We start from the raw sequence: 19605 nt of genomic DNA on the forward strand, positions 1-19605 counted from the left end.
ACTTGGCCATGACATTAACCTCTAGCCTTTAGCCAGAGCAGATCAGAGGCAGTCAGCTAGCCATGTGAAGAAAGGATGACTTGGTTAGGAGGCTGTTAATTATGTTTAAACAAACTTAACCAATCCTTCTGTTTGTAGCCACATAGACCACACTTCCTGAAACTTTGGGGTGTTTAGTGGTACAGATCAGGTTGCTTCTCACGTTTCTCAAATGTCAGTTAGGATTAGTTTTCCCTTGTCTTGCTGGATAAGTTGCCAGTCTTTTTCCTGCTTTTCCACTTTCAAAATTTAGTTGCTGTTGCCTTGTCTCTCATTTATTGCCTTTGTGTCTTAATTCCTTTTTTTTTTTTTTCTGTTTCTTTATTATCATTATCATTTTGGGGGGCTTTCAGGAGGAGGCAAAAATAAAAGTGTGGGTTTGATATAACATCTTTAACCCAAAGCACTGATCAATGTATTGGCCTTTCTGCTCTCAGTATATTTTCCTGTAAAAAGGAAATGAGATATAAGCTCATGATGTTATTTATAAGACACAATAATTTTCTTTCTTTTTTCACATAGGTGGAGGGGGAGATACAATAAATCTCATCTGTAGATCACGTTACAGTATATAAAGTGTTTCACATAAATTTCATTTCATCCTCCTGATACTTTCATAAGTCAGTTTGGGCAGATATTGTTGGTTCTTTTACCTGAATGGAAACCTAGGATGGTGGGGGGGGGGGTGGCACGGGACATGCACAGAGGTCCCCCTGGCAGCAAGGGGTGGTAATAGACACACAGCTTCTGTGTGCCATGTGGCCTCATGGAGTTATTTGAATGAACAGAGGACAAGGAGACAAACGAGCACTAGAGTTGATTCTGGAAACAGAAAAAGTCTACACAATTTGACAAAAATTAGGGTATTTGACAGGAATAGAGGATCCTGGCTTCTGTCAAGCCAACAGTTAAAAAAAAATTCCAGGTAAATCCATGGTTAGAGAAACAAAATGAAACCTAGAAATTTAATTGAGATTTTAAGACATCAAATCAGATTTCCTGGTCAGGATGCAGATGACATAAGCCATTATTTAAGCACAAAGCCTTATTTTGTAAGGTTAAATACTGATTTTCTTATCTTAGTTGTCCTCTGGGAATCTTATTACCTTCGTGACCATTCCTCTCTATTAAAGCAGCAGTGAAACCTGATGTGAGCAGACAGTATCTACTATGATCTCTCTTTTCTGCTCAAGAAAAAATACAGGTAACTTTGGGACATATCATCCTTTATTTCTTTCTAAATATGTCATTTTTTTTTAAATCTTCAGCACCGAATTCAATCAATTAACAAAGACCTAGGGAGTACCCAAAAGAAGATGAAGAAAAGGAAAAATGCAATCTCTGCCCTGAAGGAGTCATCATCTTTTGAGGAAATGAAACATCACATCGTAGCTATACTGTAAGTGAGCCCGAGCTTCTCAAACCCCATGAAAATACAAGATAAGCACATCCTGTCAAAATTTGTCATTCAAAACCATTCATTCATTCATTCATTCATCAAAATTGAGGTATATTGCTGTGTACCTACTGAGTGATTGTGGCTGACTCACTTAGATTAGCGCCATGTTAAATGTGAGATTTTTATGAGAGGTATGCCATCTTCTCAGACTATTCTCTGAAATTGGGCCATTGACCCCAGCGTTCTTGGAGACCTCTGCCTTGATGTCTGGCCCCTTCTCTCTACTTTCAGGTCCTTTTTAATTCCAGTGTTTTGCTGTGCCAGGAAGGGGATGGCTCTCCACCTCCTGTTCTTTTTGACATGAATTTCCACAGTATATCCTCCTCTTTCCTGAAGTGACACCATTCTGTCCTCTTAGTAGGGGTCATAGTGCTGTAGCAAGGAGAAAGCCCTGCTTGTTGGGAATATAAAAAAAATATCATCCATTTAACCTCGCTGATTGAATGAAGCATTTTGAAGGAAATAAACAAAGTGCTACATAAAAGGATAAGAGGAGAGACCTGTATTTATTGGGGTGGTTCGAGATTGCTTTCCATAGGAAAGGCATTAACGGCAACCTGAAGGCTAAGATAAAACCAACCGTGTAAAAAGTATGGTTCCTAGCAGAAAGAACCATAAAATAATTCCAAAGGAATAGTATAAGTCATGTCCTTGAAGTTGGTAACTAGGACAGACATGTAGGTAGGATATGAGCTGGGTCTTTTGGGTGGTATTAGAGGTCAGTCTTCTCTTTCTTTCTTTCTTTTTTTCTGCCTTTCCTCTTTCTTTCTGCCTGGAATGCAGAGGGCAACACTTATGTTTTGCAAGGCTGAGAATGAACAGTAAGATGGCAGGAACCGGGGTCCTCAGTGACACAGTGGTACAGCTGTCCTGCCCGAGCTGCCTACCCTTATGTGAGAAACTAGATTATGGTGACTTATTTTATTAACATTTTCTAAGCAGCTGATTTAAATTCATAGTTAATCCTCTTAAGAACTTAAAAGAGTAAGCACCATTGTTACTCCATTTTGGGATGAGCAAACTGAGCCAGAGAAAGTTGAATAATTTACCCAAGGTACTCAGTGAGTGCAGAAGTTGAAATTTGAACTTGGGCAGTGTGCTACTCATTCCTTTAGCCTCATACCTTCAGCCATTATTCTATATGGCAGTGTCAGTTGGGTTTTCTATTACCCACCAATGACTGCAATCTTAAATTTACATCCTTTAAGAGTACGTAACACTTAGATTGAAGCTTCTGGATCATCATATAAACAAAGATTGGTGCAGGGTGTGGCCAAAGAATGGCAAGTTAGACAATCTGATGAGGAATTTGTGGTCGGAAAAAAAGACAAGGATGCAGATGGAAATGTGGCAGAGTGGTCAGGAAAAGGAGCTCCTGAAATTAGAATATTTGCCCATAAATTGCATCTCTTCCAGTTAGTAGCTTGGTGACCATTGCCTATTATTTTATTCTTATCTTTATAAGATCTAAGTCACTCTATTTTAGTCCTCAGTTACCCTATCTCTAAAATGGGCATGATGAACATAACTGTCTTTCAGAGCTTTAATGCCCTAGGGAGAAGGTTTTGTTCATAGTAAGCCTTCAGTAAATGTTAGCCCCCCAAATCATACTGAAATAAGTCTGAATGTTTTCCTCTAAGGCTTGTCTCAACTTGACAGTAATGACTGTAGAAATCTTCAATTCAAAATGCAACATTTGGAAATTTTAAAATATCTAAGATGAAGAGAAAGTAAAGACGATCTTTTCTTTGATGTTAGCAGTGAAATGTTTTTTTCATATTCTACGGGAAACTCAGCCTTATTACAGATCACAGGACCTAGGACTCCATTGTTGCAATAATTTAATCTGAGGTAGGACTGTCACTGTTGGCATAACATTTCTTAATAGTATTAGTCAAGCAGAGCTTTAAGGAACATACCTATTGACTTCAAAGGATTTGTTGTAAAGAAAGTGAAATAAAAAGGAAATAAGGATCCATGGGAACAGGAGACAGAGTCATGATTTCCACCCCAAGTTTTGGAAAATCTCACTAACCTCCAGACTGTGTTCTGAGAAAAACAGTTATCTTATACAAAGGCATAAGAATTAATATAAAACATTAGTTCAAAGCCTCTGGGGAGATGAGAGGGACACGAAGACAGTCACTCTCTCCTTTAATGAACCCCCATGTGGAAAGTAGCTGCTGTGTAGTGGGCTGAAGCCTGTGTCTTTGAACTGACCATGGTTCAGGCGGCAAAGTGTCATTTCACACTCTCCTCTCCAAGGGAGCTAGCAGACCTGTGATGCTTCCCAGCTCCAAAAAGAGATCGCGGAAAACGTTTTCTTCTAGGACTTCTCGGTGACTTAAACACAAGAAGTAGAGTGACTGTACAGTGATCGCTGGAGGACTCTGATGAAATTCTCCTAAACTGGGTTTTTTCTTTGTCTTTTTCCATATCCAGGGAGCCAGCCTGAAAACAACCCTTGCTTTGCATGTGGGAGGGTACTTACGGAGACTAATGCTGGCTGGGGCTGCTGGTGATGTAGAGAGAGCCCAGCTTCCAGACGGGAAAGAGCCTGCCGCTGGCTCTCCTATCCGGGCTCAGTTGTGCGGGGGGGTGGGTGGGGGGGGTGGGGAGGGGGGGTGGCCGGGAGCAGGGCTGACAAACTATTCTGGTCAGAAGGGTGTTTCTGTTTCTGTGTGGGCAGTTTCCCCTCCTGCAGGATGCAGCAAGGGAAGGAAAGGGCACCGCCTGACCTGTTTCCCCAGAGGGCCCCTCAGCATAATGTAGCCCTAGTGTCCTGCCGACACAGAGCAGGGAAGTCATCCTAAGAGGTATCACTCCCTGCGCAGTGTACAAAAAAACCCCACAGAGGCGACAGACATCAGACCGTTCCAGAGATTCTCCAGCAGGTCACTTCCTATTTCTACTATTCTGGGAACTCCAGTTTGGACATCGCTGGAAAAATGACATCTTCTAGTATATTGAGATCACCGGATAAGATCCATCTTGCTATGGAGCCCGTGACTAAGTAGGGGATTTTTTTGAGAAAATCAACCTACCTACCTATTTTATCTAAAATAGTGGAAAGGTAAAAGAAGTTCCAAACAGAAACAGATTTAAAAAAAAAATGACCTATTTGCAAATTGTGACCTTTCAGCCCCACATGGTAAACGGCCTAGAAGAGCTACATAATAAAAGTTCATTAAGTTCATTCACGGAGGGGCTTGTTTGTAAAAAACATTCATGCACGCTGACATCAATTCTCTTACAATGCAATGGGGTAGACAAGACAGAGCTACTCTTCTCATTTTGCAGAGGAGCAAACCGGAAAAGCCTACTACAATAAACCATGTAGTTTTACTGCATATAATCTGCTGTGGGATCTGGCAGCTGATATAGTACAGTTATGCCCCCAAAGAAGAGCCTGGTGAGAAGGGACAGGAATATCTGTTGAAAGGTCTTCCCATCTAACTGGGATCTGGGCCCAGTTAGATATTTCTATCCCATGTCTCCCTACAGAACCCCAGCATAGAACCCTGTGCATCTAGACTCTCTTTAGTATTTGATTTTGAAATCAGTGGTTAATAATATGAACTTATATGTCACTAATAAGGCAGCAGGAACTGTATTAAATGCTTTCCATTATTATCTCATTTAATTCTTGTAACTGTTAAATGGTCACAATTATTACCTTCATTTTACTGAAAAGGAAGCTGAGACACAGAAAGGTTAAATGACTTGCTCAATGTCACACAGACTAATGGTGTGAGGTTTAAGGTTTTTAAAAAGAATATGCAAATGCATTGCCCTAGTATCAACATTTCATGAGATTAATTTATATTCCCAGGGTATAGTGGGCAAAGCAAAGAACTAAAACCTATTGCTTCTCCCCTTTTAATTAGGCCATGAGAAGGAATTCCTGGGGCATCTAAAAATTTATCCTAGGGGCGCCTGGGTGGCTCAGTGGGTTAATGCCGCTGCCTTCGGCTCAGGTCATGATCCCAGGCTTCTGGGATCGAGCCCCGCATCGGGCTCTCTGCTCAACAGGGAGCCTGCTTCCTCCTCTCTCTCTGCCTGCCTCTCTGCCTACTTGTGATCTCTGTCTGTCAAATAAATAAATAAAATATTTAAAATAAATAAATAAATTAATAAAAAATAAATAAAAATTTATCCTAGTGATTTAAGCCTTTATACAAAAGTGGCTTTGAACTGTGCTTGGATGAGCTTTGCCTTTTGTCAGTGACAGGTTCTGACCTTAGGTAGAATATAAACACTTACAGAAAAGGGCACCTGCCCCTATTCTTTCTTCTGCTCAGGTGAGAACAGGGCTTCATTGGTGAATGTTTAAAAAACCTGGTTCCTTCTGACCTCTGTGGAAAACTAATGATGTGTTCTTCATTTTCCTCTCATTCTCTGGTTTCAGGTACAGTAGTCTCCCCCTACCCTTTATCTTCCAGGAATGGGAATACCTTTCAAGGCCCCCATGCATGGCTGAAACTACAGATGGTACTGAATCCTATGTGTACTAAGTTTTTTTCTATATATACATACCTTTCTTAAAAATGTAATTTATAAATTGGGCCCAGGAAGAGATTAACAATAATAGCGTAGAACAATTACAACAATATATTTTATAGAAGTTATGTGAATGTGGTCTCTCCCTCTCTGTCTCTCAAAATATCTTATTGTATTGTGCTCACCCTCCTTGTGATGCTGGGAGATGAGAAAGTGCTATGTGATGAAATACACATTCCAAAGTAACTGAACCTGTGAAGTGCTGGAAGAAAACTTGCTCCTCTCATGACCAGGTAGGGTAGACTACAATGGTGAGTGTGTGTGTAGGCCAGGGTTCTGAATATCATTGTGTGCAGTTTCTCCCCACTGTCCCCTGGCTCACGCTCCCGGGCAGTAAAGACAAATGAGGGCAGGGGAGCAGAGATCGTGATGTGATGTTCACTTAAAGCCTTGCTTAACCAGAGATCAGCGCAATCAATAATCAGGTTTGTTCAGTGTCTGCCAGTTCAGACAGAGCTTTCTCACGTGATACCATTTCCACTAGCCAGGAAATAGAAATTAACTAATTTAAATCACACCATTGGGACTCAATCAAGTTGGACTCCGAATTCTGAGCTATCTTTCTCCGTCTTTGGCTCCCTCTCCTTCTCCTTCTACTTCCCTCTATTCATCCTTCCTCCCTCCATTCTTTCATCCATCCATCCCACTCTCTTTCCTTCTTTTTATTCTTCCCTTTTCTCTAGGACACGCTACCCTTCATCAATGAAAGAGAATACAGTACATGATTGTGGAAACCTATACAAGCTTGCTTATTTACACTTCTTATCTCAAAATACACTTTCAGAATATAAATACACTTCTAAAAAAATGGGAATTAATCATTGCAAAAGGCCTAGAAATGAGAATGTGGGTAGCAGAAACAAGGACAATCTTTTCTTTTCCCTTTCTGCTGGGTCCTGATGGCTCCAATTAAGTAACCTTGGCAAATATTTAAATGATTCTGCCTATGCTTTTTGGTGGGTGTGATACTTTGGATGGATTAGGAACTTTCTGCATGAGGTTAACCTCCAAATTCAACATAACATTTCAGATAGGTAGGGATGGGTTATGGTCAGATCAGTTTTCTTTCTTCTTCTTCTTCTTTTTTTTTTTTATTTCCATTTTGACTCTAGTGCAGTTTGGACAAGTTTCACAAACAGAGTAATTGTTGCCAAAGACATCATCATTGCATAAGGACAGTTGGCACTTCTGCCTACAGACCCAGCAAAGTGAGCTCCCACCCTGGGTGTGTACCTCCCAGGGCCCTGGGCGTGTACCTCCCAGGGCCCTGGGCATCACAACCTATACAAATGAATTTATTAAGGGACACAAGGTCACCTCTGTCACTAGGGCTCTGGTGCTCAGTGATGAGAGAGCTTAAAACACGACCCTAAATATCCGATCTCAAAACCAATTCTGTTCAGGCCCCAGAGAAACTTTACAACTTTTGTCTCATGACCTTGAAATAGCACTGTGGGTTTCCCTGTGCCCTAACAAAGCAGATGGACACTCCTAAGCATGTGGGTGATCTGGTGGCAGAGACATTTAGTTAAAAGAAAAGTCAAATTAATTAAAAATCAAGTTCTTCCTTTCAGATAGCAAGAATATTAAACAGTCTTAAATAATGAGAAGTTTTTCCTAGTAGTGCCAACCATCAGTTTTCTTGCTTCTCTTCATGTTCTAATTCATGGTTCTGGAAAGAGTCACGCATTAGTATAGTGTTTGCATGTAGTGGAACATGGTGATTGAAGAGTATGTCGCAAAATTAAATAATATTACTCTTCAAATATAACATGTGAAACATGATACTGATTGCATCGACCCAGGGTCGATGTTGAGTGCTAGAATTGCTAATAGGTTTCCATTTTAGTAAAAAATTAATAAGGTATAATTGAATTTTCAAAAGTTAAGTAAAAACTTTAAGCTTTTTCTGAATAGTTTTTATTTATTTCAGTGTTGGTTTTCAAAACCATAATCTGTAGTTTACATTTTTATTCTAATAACTTCAAACCATTTGGGAGAAAATAACTTCCAACAATTATAGGGTGGTAATTTTACTTTTCTGATTAAAAAATTTTAATTGACAAATAAATAAATAGAATCTTAAAAAAATTTAATTGACATTTTTGATGAAAATATATATTCAGATTTTGTGTAATTTGAATACAGTAATCTTTTAGCATTGCCATCCAATAAAATTATGATAATGGAAATGTTCCATGTCCGTGCCATTGAAGACAGCAGCCACGAGCCATATGTGGGCTCCTGAGCACCTGTTCGTGCCACTGAGGAATAAAACTGAAATGTGACTGCATTCTCCATACAGAATAGCATAGTGTCAGATCATTGCTGACAGAAGAACACAAATCATCTGACAATCTTTATTATAGCAACATATTAGCGATTTTACTAAAATAAAGGGGAAAATCAATTTTATAAAATAAATATATAATAATGTATGAATCATCTATGCTTTGATTACTTCTCCATATAGCCAGACTATCAATAGACGATCTAGATGTGCGTAACGCTATATCCAGATGTCTGATAATTTTGCTGACTTTTGTCATATAAAAACTATACATTTTTCTTATCTTTCAATATTGTTAAATTTGTCAGGGTAGGGAAATACAACACATACATAATGATATGCTAAGTTGATTAATAACTTTGAGATATTGACATATGATGTGTCTCCATTTGTATACTATTGCCCCGAACCCACCGATATTAGGGGCTACCTTGAAAGCCCTAACTCTGACCAGCCATTCTGTAAATGTGACTACTGTCCCCAGAGAGCCATGAGTATCCTGTGGTTTGACTAAAATAAAAAATCTTTTCTGCTGAAAAAAGAAGTGATAGCAAATGTCCCACTGGGAGGATTGCTACAGCGTCCCTTCCTTAGGGAAAGTCTAATCCATTCATTTTCGATAGAGGCCTTCTGTTTGGGCTCAGAGTTGCTTTGGCCAGTTACCTATCCATAAGAGGGAGTAAATAAACAGTTATCAAGGAATGGAAAGGTGGGGTGCCTGGGTGGCTCAGTGGGTTAAAGCCTCTGCCTTCGGCTCAGGTCATGATCTCAGGGTCCTGGGATGGAGCCCCGCATCGGGCTCTCTGCTCAGCGGGGAGCCTGCTTCCCTCTCTCTCTCTCTGTCGTCTGCTTCTCTGCCTACTTGTGATCTCTCTCTGTCAAACAAATAAAATCTTAAAAAAAAAAAAAAAGAAAGAAATGGAAAGGTAAGGAACCCTTGGTAAAACCTGCCACTGCTTGCAATGTGCATTGCAGGGTAGAGGATAGAGGCTTAACATTGTAACGTTTAGAAAACAGAGATAAGGCAAGCTCATTGACCCTCCAACTAAGCTTTAAATAACTGGAAGAAGGGACAGGGTATCTCCAGGTTACCAGGGTAGCAGTAGTTGGAATCTCTACAGGGCTTTCTCTCCTCCGGTGCAGAGAAAAGCTACAAGTGCAGCTGCCTCCCAACCCACCACCAAGCCACCTTACACATTCATTGGCTGTAGGTGCTCCACATTAAGGCTGTTCCACACTTTCTTCCTGAGGCTCCCCAGGGGGGTGAGGCCCAGTTGCCTGGGGGTGGGGGGTAACCTGCTCATTGATACACATATATTGGCTTATTTTATTTTTCCCCCTTCGTCTCACTTCCCAATTCCTCTTGTACTGCTTCCTGGGATACTTCCCTTATAGATATCACTTGCACATATATCCTCACCTCCAGGTCTGTTTCTGGGGGAGCCCAGCCTAAGACAACCTCAGCGTGCCCGGTAGTTCCTGGCATATAGTATGGCCTTAATAGATATTTGCTGAACGAATTAACGTAGTTTACAAAGGAAATCCTACACTAATATTAACTTCATCCAATGTAAAAAAGTTACTCAGAAGGAAAGCAAGCTAGATTTTTCCCCTCCTTATCTGGACGCTCCATGCATCTGCTAGCATAAAAGTTCCATTGGCAGGCACATTACCCTTCAAAAAAGGCAAAGTTAGGCTCCATCACAGTGCGCACATGCCCTTAATAAATGCAAAGCCCAGGATGCAGACTGGACCATCTCACTTGCGGATCCTTTGAGGTACGCGGCTCCCTTCCTTCTTCCATACATCAACTGTTCATTTTGGGCTTAAAAATAAGGCTCAACAGGGGCGCCTGGGTGGCTCAGTGGGTTGGGCCGCTGCCTTCGGCTCGGGTCATGATCTCGGAGTCCTGGGATCGAGGCCCACATCGGGCTCTCTGCTCAGCGGGGAGCCTGCTTCCTCCTCTCTCTGCCTGCCTCTCTGCCTGCTTGTGATCTCTCTGTCAAATAAATAAATAAAATCTTTAAAAAAAAAATAAGGCTCAACAAATACATATTTGTGAGACGTAGTAGGAGTATGTAAAATCATTAGGAAGTAAATGATTAATATGGAGCCTTCTGAAGAGCACTTCTCCTAAGGATCCAGTAAGTGGAATTCCTGAAGAAAGGGGAGTTTGGGGTTGGGACACCAAATGCAAAAGTCCTCTAGTCCCTAAATTTGCCCTTACAGGTTCTTGTCAGTTGGTTCTGGGGTCCGTTGGAAGCCACCTGGAGGTCAGCGTGGGATCAATGTACTTTGGGGGCCTTTAGAAGCCCTCAGTGGAAGCAGTGCAGGAGAGCTCTGGGGTACAACTGCATCGTGGGTTTGCCTTTTGGACCGTGGCTTTGCCCGTGCTGGAACACCGTGTTATTTTCGTTAGTTACTTCTGTTTCTAATTCCACCTCCTCCCAAGCCCCTCTATGGCGTTTACTTAGCTAGGAGTGGCGTCTCCAGCTGTTTGGGGCTGGCTCAGTGTGCTTATTCTCAGGGAGATAGAAGAATCACTTTTTTTTTTTTTTGTAATTTGATAAAGCGAATCTCCTTACTGAAGCATCAGAAGCTTTTAAATTAATAAAATAGTCATCCCAAGCACAAAATGGCAAATTAAATATTTCAAGACGTGGTTTGATTCATTACCCACGCTTCCTCCGCCTCCTCCTCTCTGGTTCCCCAACACTTTGCACCTCGTACAGAAATCACCGCTTAAGTCCAAAGGCTCGTTTCGGCTTGATCACCGCTTTCGGGGCATTGCCCGCGGCTTGCTCCGGCCCACGCGGGACAGCCTGGCGACTGCGGGGGCCCCCGGGGACGGGCGCGTCTGTCCCTAGGGGCCGGCCGGGCAGGCTAGCGCGCTGCGGGGTCGCGGCGCTCGCGGGCGGCCGCTCTGTCCCCGGCGTCTGCTAACTTCGCTGTGTCCGCGGCCCCTCGGAGCCTCCCGGATCTGCCCGCTCGCCTTCTCCGCGGCGGCCGGGGAGTGCTGGCCCTGCGACTCGGGGGCGCAACCGGCTCTGCTCGGCGACAGCGCGGTCCTGCGCCGGGGACCGAGCTGCTTGGCCGCGCCCGCGGGGGCCGCAGGCCGCTGGTCCCGCCCGCCGCTCGCACAAACTCCTAGCGGCTCGTGACCCGGGACAAACTTCTGGCTGAGGCGCAGCCCTCACACCGTCACCCTCCCGGAAGCCAGGCACGGAGCAGGAGACGCGGCTGGGAAAAGGAGGGAGAGAGAGAGAGAGGGTGGATACGGTGTCGCTGCTCCTCTCCACGCGGGTGACGCCGCACGGGCGGCGGCGGTGGCGGCCGCCCCCAGTTGAGCTCCCTCCCCGAGGCGGCCGCGGCCACCGAACGCCGGGGCGCGGGCCGGCGGGGCTGGGCGCTCACGCCCTCTAGCGGGCCGCGGCGGCGCCGGGCGGCCGTGACGTGGGCGCTCCCTTCAGCCGGCCTGCGGGGCACCGCCAGTCAGTCGGGGAGCAAGAGCCCCGCGCAGAGCCGGCGCGGGCTCGGCCATCGGCGCACCGCCGCCCCCGGGGCTGGGCTCGCGGCTGGCGGCGGAGAGGCGGCGGGCAGGACGCGCGCGCCCACCGCCACGGCCACGGCCGGCGCCGGCGGCTCGGGTCCCGAGCAGGGGAAGGAGAGCGGCGGCGGGTGCAGGCGCCGGAACGGAGGGCGGATTTTGGCTCCGCGGGCGCGCCCTCCGCTCCCTCTCACAGCCGCGCCAGACGCCGAGTGGGGCAGGCGGCAGGGAAGGAGGACCCAGGACCCTCTCCCTGGGCCCCTGGAGCTGCCGGAGTTCGGACTTCTGCAACTGTTGGCACTTTGGGTCTCCGGTTCTGTTTTTGGCTGTTTACCTTTCTCTTCTGGCTGCCTGGAAACCCAAGATCCCGTCCGCCCTCCGCCCTCGCGCGCCCATCCAGCGCCGCCTGGGAGCGGCCCGGCGCGCACTCGGCACCATGAGGAGTCTTGGGACGTGCTTGGCGACTTTGGCCGGACTTTTGCTAACTGCGGCAGGGGAGACGTTTTCAGGTAGGTGGGACCGTTTGTGCCGCCGCCGGGGACGCGAGAGCCGGAGCGAGGGCCCGGGACGCCGGCAGCTCCCGGGCCTGGAGAGCCCGAGGCGGGCAGCGGGTCCGGGGCGGGGGCGCGGCGGGCCCGGCGCAGCTGCTGTCCGTTAGCGGGCGCTGGGGGAGGGCGGGCACCGGCGACTCGGGCGGCCTGAGCTGGCGAGCCGTGAGCACTCGCTTCGGAGCCGGGACCGTAGTCTCGCCCCCGCCCCTCCGCGGCCTGGGCTCGTGCTTGGGGAGGACCGCTGCCACTCCGAGTCCCCGGCCGGCTCCTAGAGGAACAGCAGAAAACTTTGCTTGAAGTTCGGCGCCGCAGCCCCGGGCCGCCGAGCGTGGGCGCTGCGCGATCCTTATGACCCGGAGCAGCCGCCAGGCCGGGTCGCGGGTGCCCGGCTGCGCCCGCGGCGATCGTCTAGACCGGCAGCAGCTCCAGTGGTGGCGTTCGCCCGGCGCCCTGCCCTTCCAGCCGCCGCCCCCAGGCTCTCGGGGCCGGTGACCCCGGCTTTTTCAGATGGTCGCGCCACAGCTCAGAAAAGCCTAGGCGGGCGTTCCTCGTCGGTCCCAGCGGGAGGACCCGGCAGCCTCGGAGGGAGCGTCCAGGCTCCCAGGCCCCGGGCCAAAGCGGCCTTGCACTCTCCTGGCCCCACCTACCCGCCCTCGGTCCCCAGCGGAGTGCAGCGGCCAGTGGCAACTTGTTAACCCAGCCTCGCCGCCCCGGGTCCCAGGTGGGAAGGAGAGGGACTGTGCATGCAAGTGTGTGCGTGTGTATGTGTGTGTGCGCGCGCGCGGGGGCGTGCCGAGCCTGGAGGAGCCCCCTCGCCGAGAGGACCTGTAAACCCCAGGGGTGGGGGTTCGGCGTGGGGCCCAGTGCCGCACAGTGTTAGAGGGGTTACCTCTAGATTGTCAACGTGGATGCACAGCGGAGGCATGCATATTTGTACAATTTCTCACATATATTAGTTTCATTAAGGTCCACGTATAACGGTGGTCCTGGGCTTCTTGTTTTTAATATGGAAAAGCCCACACGATTTGGCCATAAACTTGGGTTGCAAAATAGGTTTCTGTGCTTATTAGGAAGGATTGAGTAAGTTGGACCTTTTAAATATTGATGAAGGGGCTTTTCACTGTCAAATGCATATTCGAAACATGGGAGACATTTGGCTGTCTGGTATTTGGAAACGTACATTTTTACTTTCTTGGAGTCCTCTGTACACAGAGCCACAGATGCCTGTGTCCTGCGTGTTGCTGAGCTGCAGGACTTTTGACCACAGTTGGCCGCAAAGATGAAAATGAGATTGGGGTTGGCAGTTTGCTCTGTACTGTGAAATGCAAACCGTCAGCTTCAATAAAGAAGTACCTTTCCCCTAAGTTTAATATTTCCTTAACTGTCTGGTTAATGGCACGTGCCTCAGAGGACTTAATACAGGTATACTGCTGTCCGATATAAAATTGATGCAGATTTTGGCCTTCAGTCTTTCTTAGGAGCAGATTATGGAGTCAACTCACCAGTTTTAGAGCCTTGTAACTCATTAGTGTTCGAAGCCAAATATGGGTGAGGGCCTTGGTGATGGTATTTTCTTTATTAAGATTCATAACCCCCTGCCTGGGATTTGTTTAAAGTTAAGCCTGTCAAGTAGTGTTTGGATGGATTTTTAAGTTGTGTGCAAGGGGATGGAAACAAATATTTATGTAGCTTATTTAAAGCATCAGTCCTTTGTCATTAAAAAGGATTTCAGCATTAGGTAGTACTGACCTGTGTCCTTGGGAAGGCTGATGTAAACTGTCAAACCCAAAGAGACTTTTACTAAAATTTAGCCATATTCTTTTCTTTTGGAGGAAATATATCATCCTATTTGTTTGTTATTATTCCATTAACTGGGGTGTGCTTTCCGAGTTATCCTGGTATGTTAGTGGGCAAAGGCGGAATGAAGCACGGTATCTGAGAGATTGTGTTGAAATGTTGAAATTGTAAATATTTGACGTTGGCAAATTTTGTTTGTGCAACAGTCAGATATCTTGCTGGGCATTATGTTTTTTTCTCTCCACTTTACATTTTAGATAGTATAGGTGTGGGGCTCCTACTGCTTTGGAAAAGTCCGTTTCTTTGTGTATGTTGGGAAAGTTTTGATTTCTTATTTCTTACAAGTTTGACACATTTCTTTTTAGGATTCTTCTGGAAATGGAAATAATTGGCTACTTTTCACCTGACACCCCTGATGTGATAATCAGTTAAGGGATAGAGGAGATAGATTGTAAGCCCCTTGAAGGCAAAGTCAGTATTTTTTTTTCCTTCTTGGTTCCCCACAGAACACTTAGCATGAAGTCTTAGATCTAATAGGCAAGCACAGTTGGTTGAATAAAATGCTGATGTGAATGCCAATCATTTGCCAACATTCACATTGTACCTGAATTAAACTGACACAGAAGGGAGGGGGAGAGGGATGATTGTAGGAAGTTAGACTTGGCTGGCATTTCCCTGACTTTGAAATGAACATTTTTCACCAGGGGTTCTCCTTAGGCCACCGAAAGGCCTAAATTATGGGATTTTATGTGATGGGTGCTTTTTTTTTGGTGCGACTGTGATTTATACACATGGGACTTTCCTCTTCCCCTTATGCAGTGCTCTCAATCTCCTGTCCTCTTTGGGAAGGGCTTGGGATTTATATTGTTATTAATTAATCATTTCTGGAGATGGACTGTAGGGAGTTTGGATTTCAGACATCAGAAATAGAGTGCTAAACTTACTGGAAGAAAGAAAGAATTCAGTTTGTGGTTTACTTGGACTTTATTTACTATAAACATTTCGTTTTAAAAACTGTTCTCTGTCTTTGCAATTTCTAATTTGTTGATATTCTGGGAATTTCTAATGCCAGTATTCTTACTGGAGGCTCACTTTCTGCCTTCTAGGCTTTTAATGGTCATTAAAAATAACTTTTGTTAAAAAGGAATCGAGTCGGACTCAAGGAAGTTAAGTCATTTTACTTTTGTTTGAATTTCTCTTGTCCATGGTGAGAAGCCAGATAGCTGGCAAGTCATTCCTTTTTGACCCAATTTCTTAAAAGCCGAGTTGTAATATATATTATAGGACAAAGTACTTAGTTTTACATTGTAATAGATCTAATGTGTTTTCTCTTAAGCAAATTTTGGTTTGCAGAGATAGAAATACAAACAGGTTTTGCCCTTTGTTTCTTCCACAGTATTTGGAATAAATAAAACCTTAACATAACCTTGTGAATTTGGGACTCTTGTGGAAAAAATTTATTTAAAAAATATGTTAAGGATATTTGTGAGAAAGCAGGCAACATTGGAATAAAGTTTATAGGTTAGCTAGGAGTACTGTACTAGTATTTAATTTCTAAATTTTGGAAATTCTACGAGGGTTATGTCATATGTAAATGTTAGGGGAAGGTGGGTAAAGCTTGAAATCTATATATTTTTTGCAACTTTTCTTTTAAGTCTAAGTTACTTTAAAATACAAAATATTAAAGTACCCTTTACAAAAAGTGGGAATAGATTTATTTAGCAGTGTGATTTTTCTTTTCCAAGTAAGTATAGTCATGAAATTTTACATTTTTATGGTGCTTTAACTAGATTGATAATTCATATGATGAAAATACTTCAAATTTAAATCAGTGAGCATGAAAGAAATATGCCAAGAAATTACTATAACATTTTTAGTGTTATGTGTATGTAGGGAAGTACTTATTGCTTGAGCATAATAAATTGTTCTGATCTGGAAAATTACAAGTTTTAGTCTCTCATGTTTCCAAAGGGTTATTATGCAGCTTTTTGGAAGTGAAGTTACTTACATATCATGACATACGGGTAAGTGTGTATATAACTTGAGTAATTCTAAGAGAACTTTCCTTAATAAGTAATCTGATCTATGCCTTCAGATTAAATAAACCATGTATGAAAGAAGCATAGCCTTAAGTTTTGGACAAATTGGTTTAGAATTTAAGTTTTCTGTGTCAATTATATAGAAGTTGATGGCTTTATTTGAATTTTTCCATGATAGTTCTGTAGCAATTGTACATTCTAGAAGCTGACAGGTTTTATGTGTCTCTTTGGTAGAGGGGCTGTTTTGAATTCCTTTCAGTTTTTGTTTCAGGATTTATTAAGTTTTCTAGAATGAGCATGTATCAAATATCGTAAGACACAGTTTTCACGTAGGGGTCAGGCATATTAATAAGTAGTTATGTATTTTTTTTTTTTTTGGCAGTATAACATTTTTCTTAAGGGTGGTGGCTACCATACAATGCTCTACAGTTTCATTCTGAGATTCTTCTCTTCGAAAACCAACTTTCCCATAAACTTTCTTAAGTTTTATATCTCAGTTATTATCTTTATGACTGTAACACATTAAAAAGTTTGTTTTGTAAGTGAGAAAAGGCTTAATGACTAATGTGTTTCAGACTCACTAGTGAAACACTTAAAAAGATGCAAAATCATATAAACCTCCCATCCTAAGAGGATGCAGCTTCTCGGGTTCCTAAAATCCTGCTAAAATCCTGCTGTGATTGCCACTTTCGTCATCAGGAAGCCTGAGCTTACTCTGTAGCTCTGAAAAACTCAGCAGAGAAAAATAAGGAGGGCTGGGGTTGGGTGGGAAGCAGGAAAGCTTTAGTCACCAACCTTGGGAATCTCTAGTTCCCCCACCATGGTATAGAAGTGTGTGAGACGAATCAAAGAATAAAGGCATGAGAAGAAAAGGGTTTTATGCTCAGGCATCAGTGATGTGAGTTTGGAGGTCCTAGCAGAAGAGGGTCGCTGCACTTATACTCTCTTTGCTTTAAGGATGGATCCTATGGAAGGGAAAGGGGAGATAATGAGAAGAGACACATGTACACATAGTTGGTGCTGACATCTCGCACCTTAGTGGCTTTAGGTGGCTTTGGGGAGCGCCTGGGGGTATTGAGCCCCCGTTGATGGCTGGCGGCTGTGTTCACACCTGTGCTTCTTAAAATTTAGCATGCCCAAGGATCCCCTGGAGTGGCCTTTCCTGGTGTTGATTTCTGGGGAGGAGCCCTGGTGATTCTGGAGTGGAAGGTTCACGGAGGGTCTCACAGCATCCCCAGGGAACCTTGGTTTGTGGCCAGGTTTGAGAAATGTGGATCTAAAAAACCAGTTCTGAAAGTGTTGTCTTTGGACCAGCGGCATGAGCATCACTTGCCCCTGCCCCCCACCTACCGAATCTCAAACTGGAGGAAGGGGGAGGGGGAACGGGCAGCTGTGTGTGGGCGCTTTCTGTCTCGAGGGCATTCTGATTCTTGCAGGAACTATTTTTCCGAAAGAGCTGGGATCTTCATCAGGCGCGATCAGCCTCCCTTAATAAGAGTTGAAAGAGAACCAGGAGTAAAAATAGACTTTGCATTCATGCACTTATTAGTCTCCTGATGAACACAGCCAAAATTATGAACAGGCTGCTATGACTGTGTTACAGCTCTCAGCCTGTTAGGTGAAACCGCCAGTGTGACATTTCAAATAATAGTCTTATCTGGGGAAGATATTGGATCCAGCCAGTTGTAAAACTTAAATAGAAAAAGTTTTCTATGATTTTACTTACCACAACATAAAGTTTTAATTAAATTTTGCAGTAATGATTAGCATTTGGAAATTTCTCTGGGTGGATATTGTGTCTAGAAGATTCTTGTTTTGTTGTAATAAGTGCATAGCCCAATGTGCCTACAAAATAATGCCTTTAGTTCAAGTAAACACTTATTGAGTACTTACTGTTTGTAAAGCCCTTTTATAGGGGAGCATTGGGGTGGTAGTGGGCAAAGTTAAGAATGATACAGTTACAGTGCTTTGTGTATTGATTAAAAGTTTCAAAATCCACTGCCATAGAAACAAAGACTTTGTTAGGAGAGAAGTGGAAATTAATGTACAAGAAATTTGAAATTTTATTGTGGAAATGTGAAACTGTGCCTTTGGAAATGAACTCAACTTCCCGATGGAAAATAAAAGGTTTTCATTATACCTCGCTTTGGCGTACTGCTAATGCATATCCTAAAATAGAGCCTTGTATTTCTGTTATTCACGAAAGACAGTCATTGCCATCTCTGTCATGTCACACCCCAGGTAAATAAAAGCAATCATGAGGTTATTGAACAGATTAATCTGGGAAACATTGTCATCAAACTTTCAGAGAATCAAGTCACAGAGTACTTCCCACAGAGGCAGGCTGGCCTGCATCCTGCTGCCATTCGAAGCTGATCACTAGGGGTAGCTGCACCCTTAAACCCACCTGCCTAAGCCAGGAGAGGCACAGCTTCCAGCGCTCATTTCCTTAGAGCCAAAGGAAGGCATGCTGTTCAGTGCAACTTCAGCCACTTCTCCATGCCTCTGACTCTTCTCTGTAAAGTTAAACTCTTGAGTGGAAGTGGTAGTTCCCCTAGTCATCATTTTAGGTGGTTGTAGTTCAGCACTGACCCAAAAACAACTTTAAATTTACCCGTGATAATCTTTCTCGTTTTTCTCCTCCTTTTTTGCTGTGTCTGTTGCTGCCGTTCTATATATAGCAGTGGAGCTAGAAGTAGTATATATCTGCCAAGTAAGTAAGAGTTCATGTTGACCTCTGGGCCCTTCCGATCAGACCTTTTGGCAAGACGCCAGAGAAGGCAGTGGGATGAAGAGCCACGGGCAGGTGTGTGACGTCAGTAGGAAGCGGCTCGTGTACTGTGCTTACATCTGCAAGAGATTCCTCTTGTGGCGTTGTCAATTTTGGGATACCGTTCAGGAGGAAGTCATTACAATTAGCAGTGGAAATCTGATGCCGTTAATTTTCCTGCTTAAAACACAGAAGATGAACGCGTCATTAAAAACTTTGTATCTGAAATCCCAGTGCTGGAAGCAAGGGGAGGGAGGAAGACCTGATGGTAGGCAGTGTCACTCCGTTTATATCTGGGGTTGATGGGGAAGGCTGGGACCTGGAATGCCAGGAGAGCAGTGACTGTAGCATGGGAGGGAGAGGATGGGTAAGAGCAGACTTGTCAGGCACTTGTCAAAACAGATGTGTTTTTGGAATCTCCCTTGGAGGAAAAGGCCACCGTTTAACAGATTGATTTATTTCAGAATACAACAGCCTAAGCAGAAGCGAAGCATTTACTTTTTATGGGCTGTAAAGCATAAAAGCTTATAGAGCACGGGTTTGTTTTCAGATG

The 19605-nt window shown here is 44.2% G+C and overlaps 1 protein-coding gene across 10 annotated transcripts in view; it reads left to right on the forward strand.

Annotated features, from left to right (window-relative positions):
* Positions 1-12183: 12183 nt before the first annotated feature.
* Positions 12184-19605, forward strand: part of PTPRM (protein tyrosine phosphatase receptor type M) — an 801682-nt gene continuing 794260 nt past the window's right edge. For all 10 annotated transcript variants that reach the window (XM_047696721.1, XM_047696710.1, XM_047696714.1 and 7 more), the window contains exon 1: positions 12184-12404. In XM_047696721.1, coding sequence (XP_047552677.1) covers positions 12332-12404 — 73 coding nt within the window. In that variant the 5' untranslated portion in view covers positions 12184-12331. The remainder of the gene's footprint in view (positions 12405-19605) is intronic.

Source organism: Lutra lutra, chromosome 12 (assembly GCF_902655055.1).
Source record: "Lutra lutra chromosome 12, mLutLut1.2, whole genome shotgun sequence".
In the NCBI taxonomy this organism is placed as follows: Eukaryota; Metazoa; Chordata; class Mammalia; order Carnivora; family Mustelidae; genus Lutra; species Lutra lutra.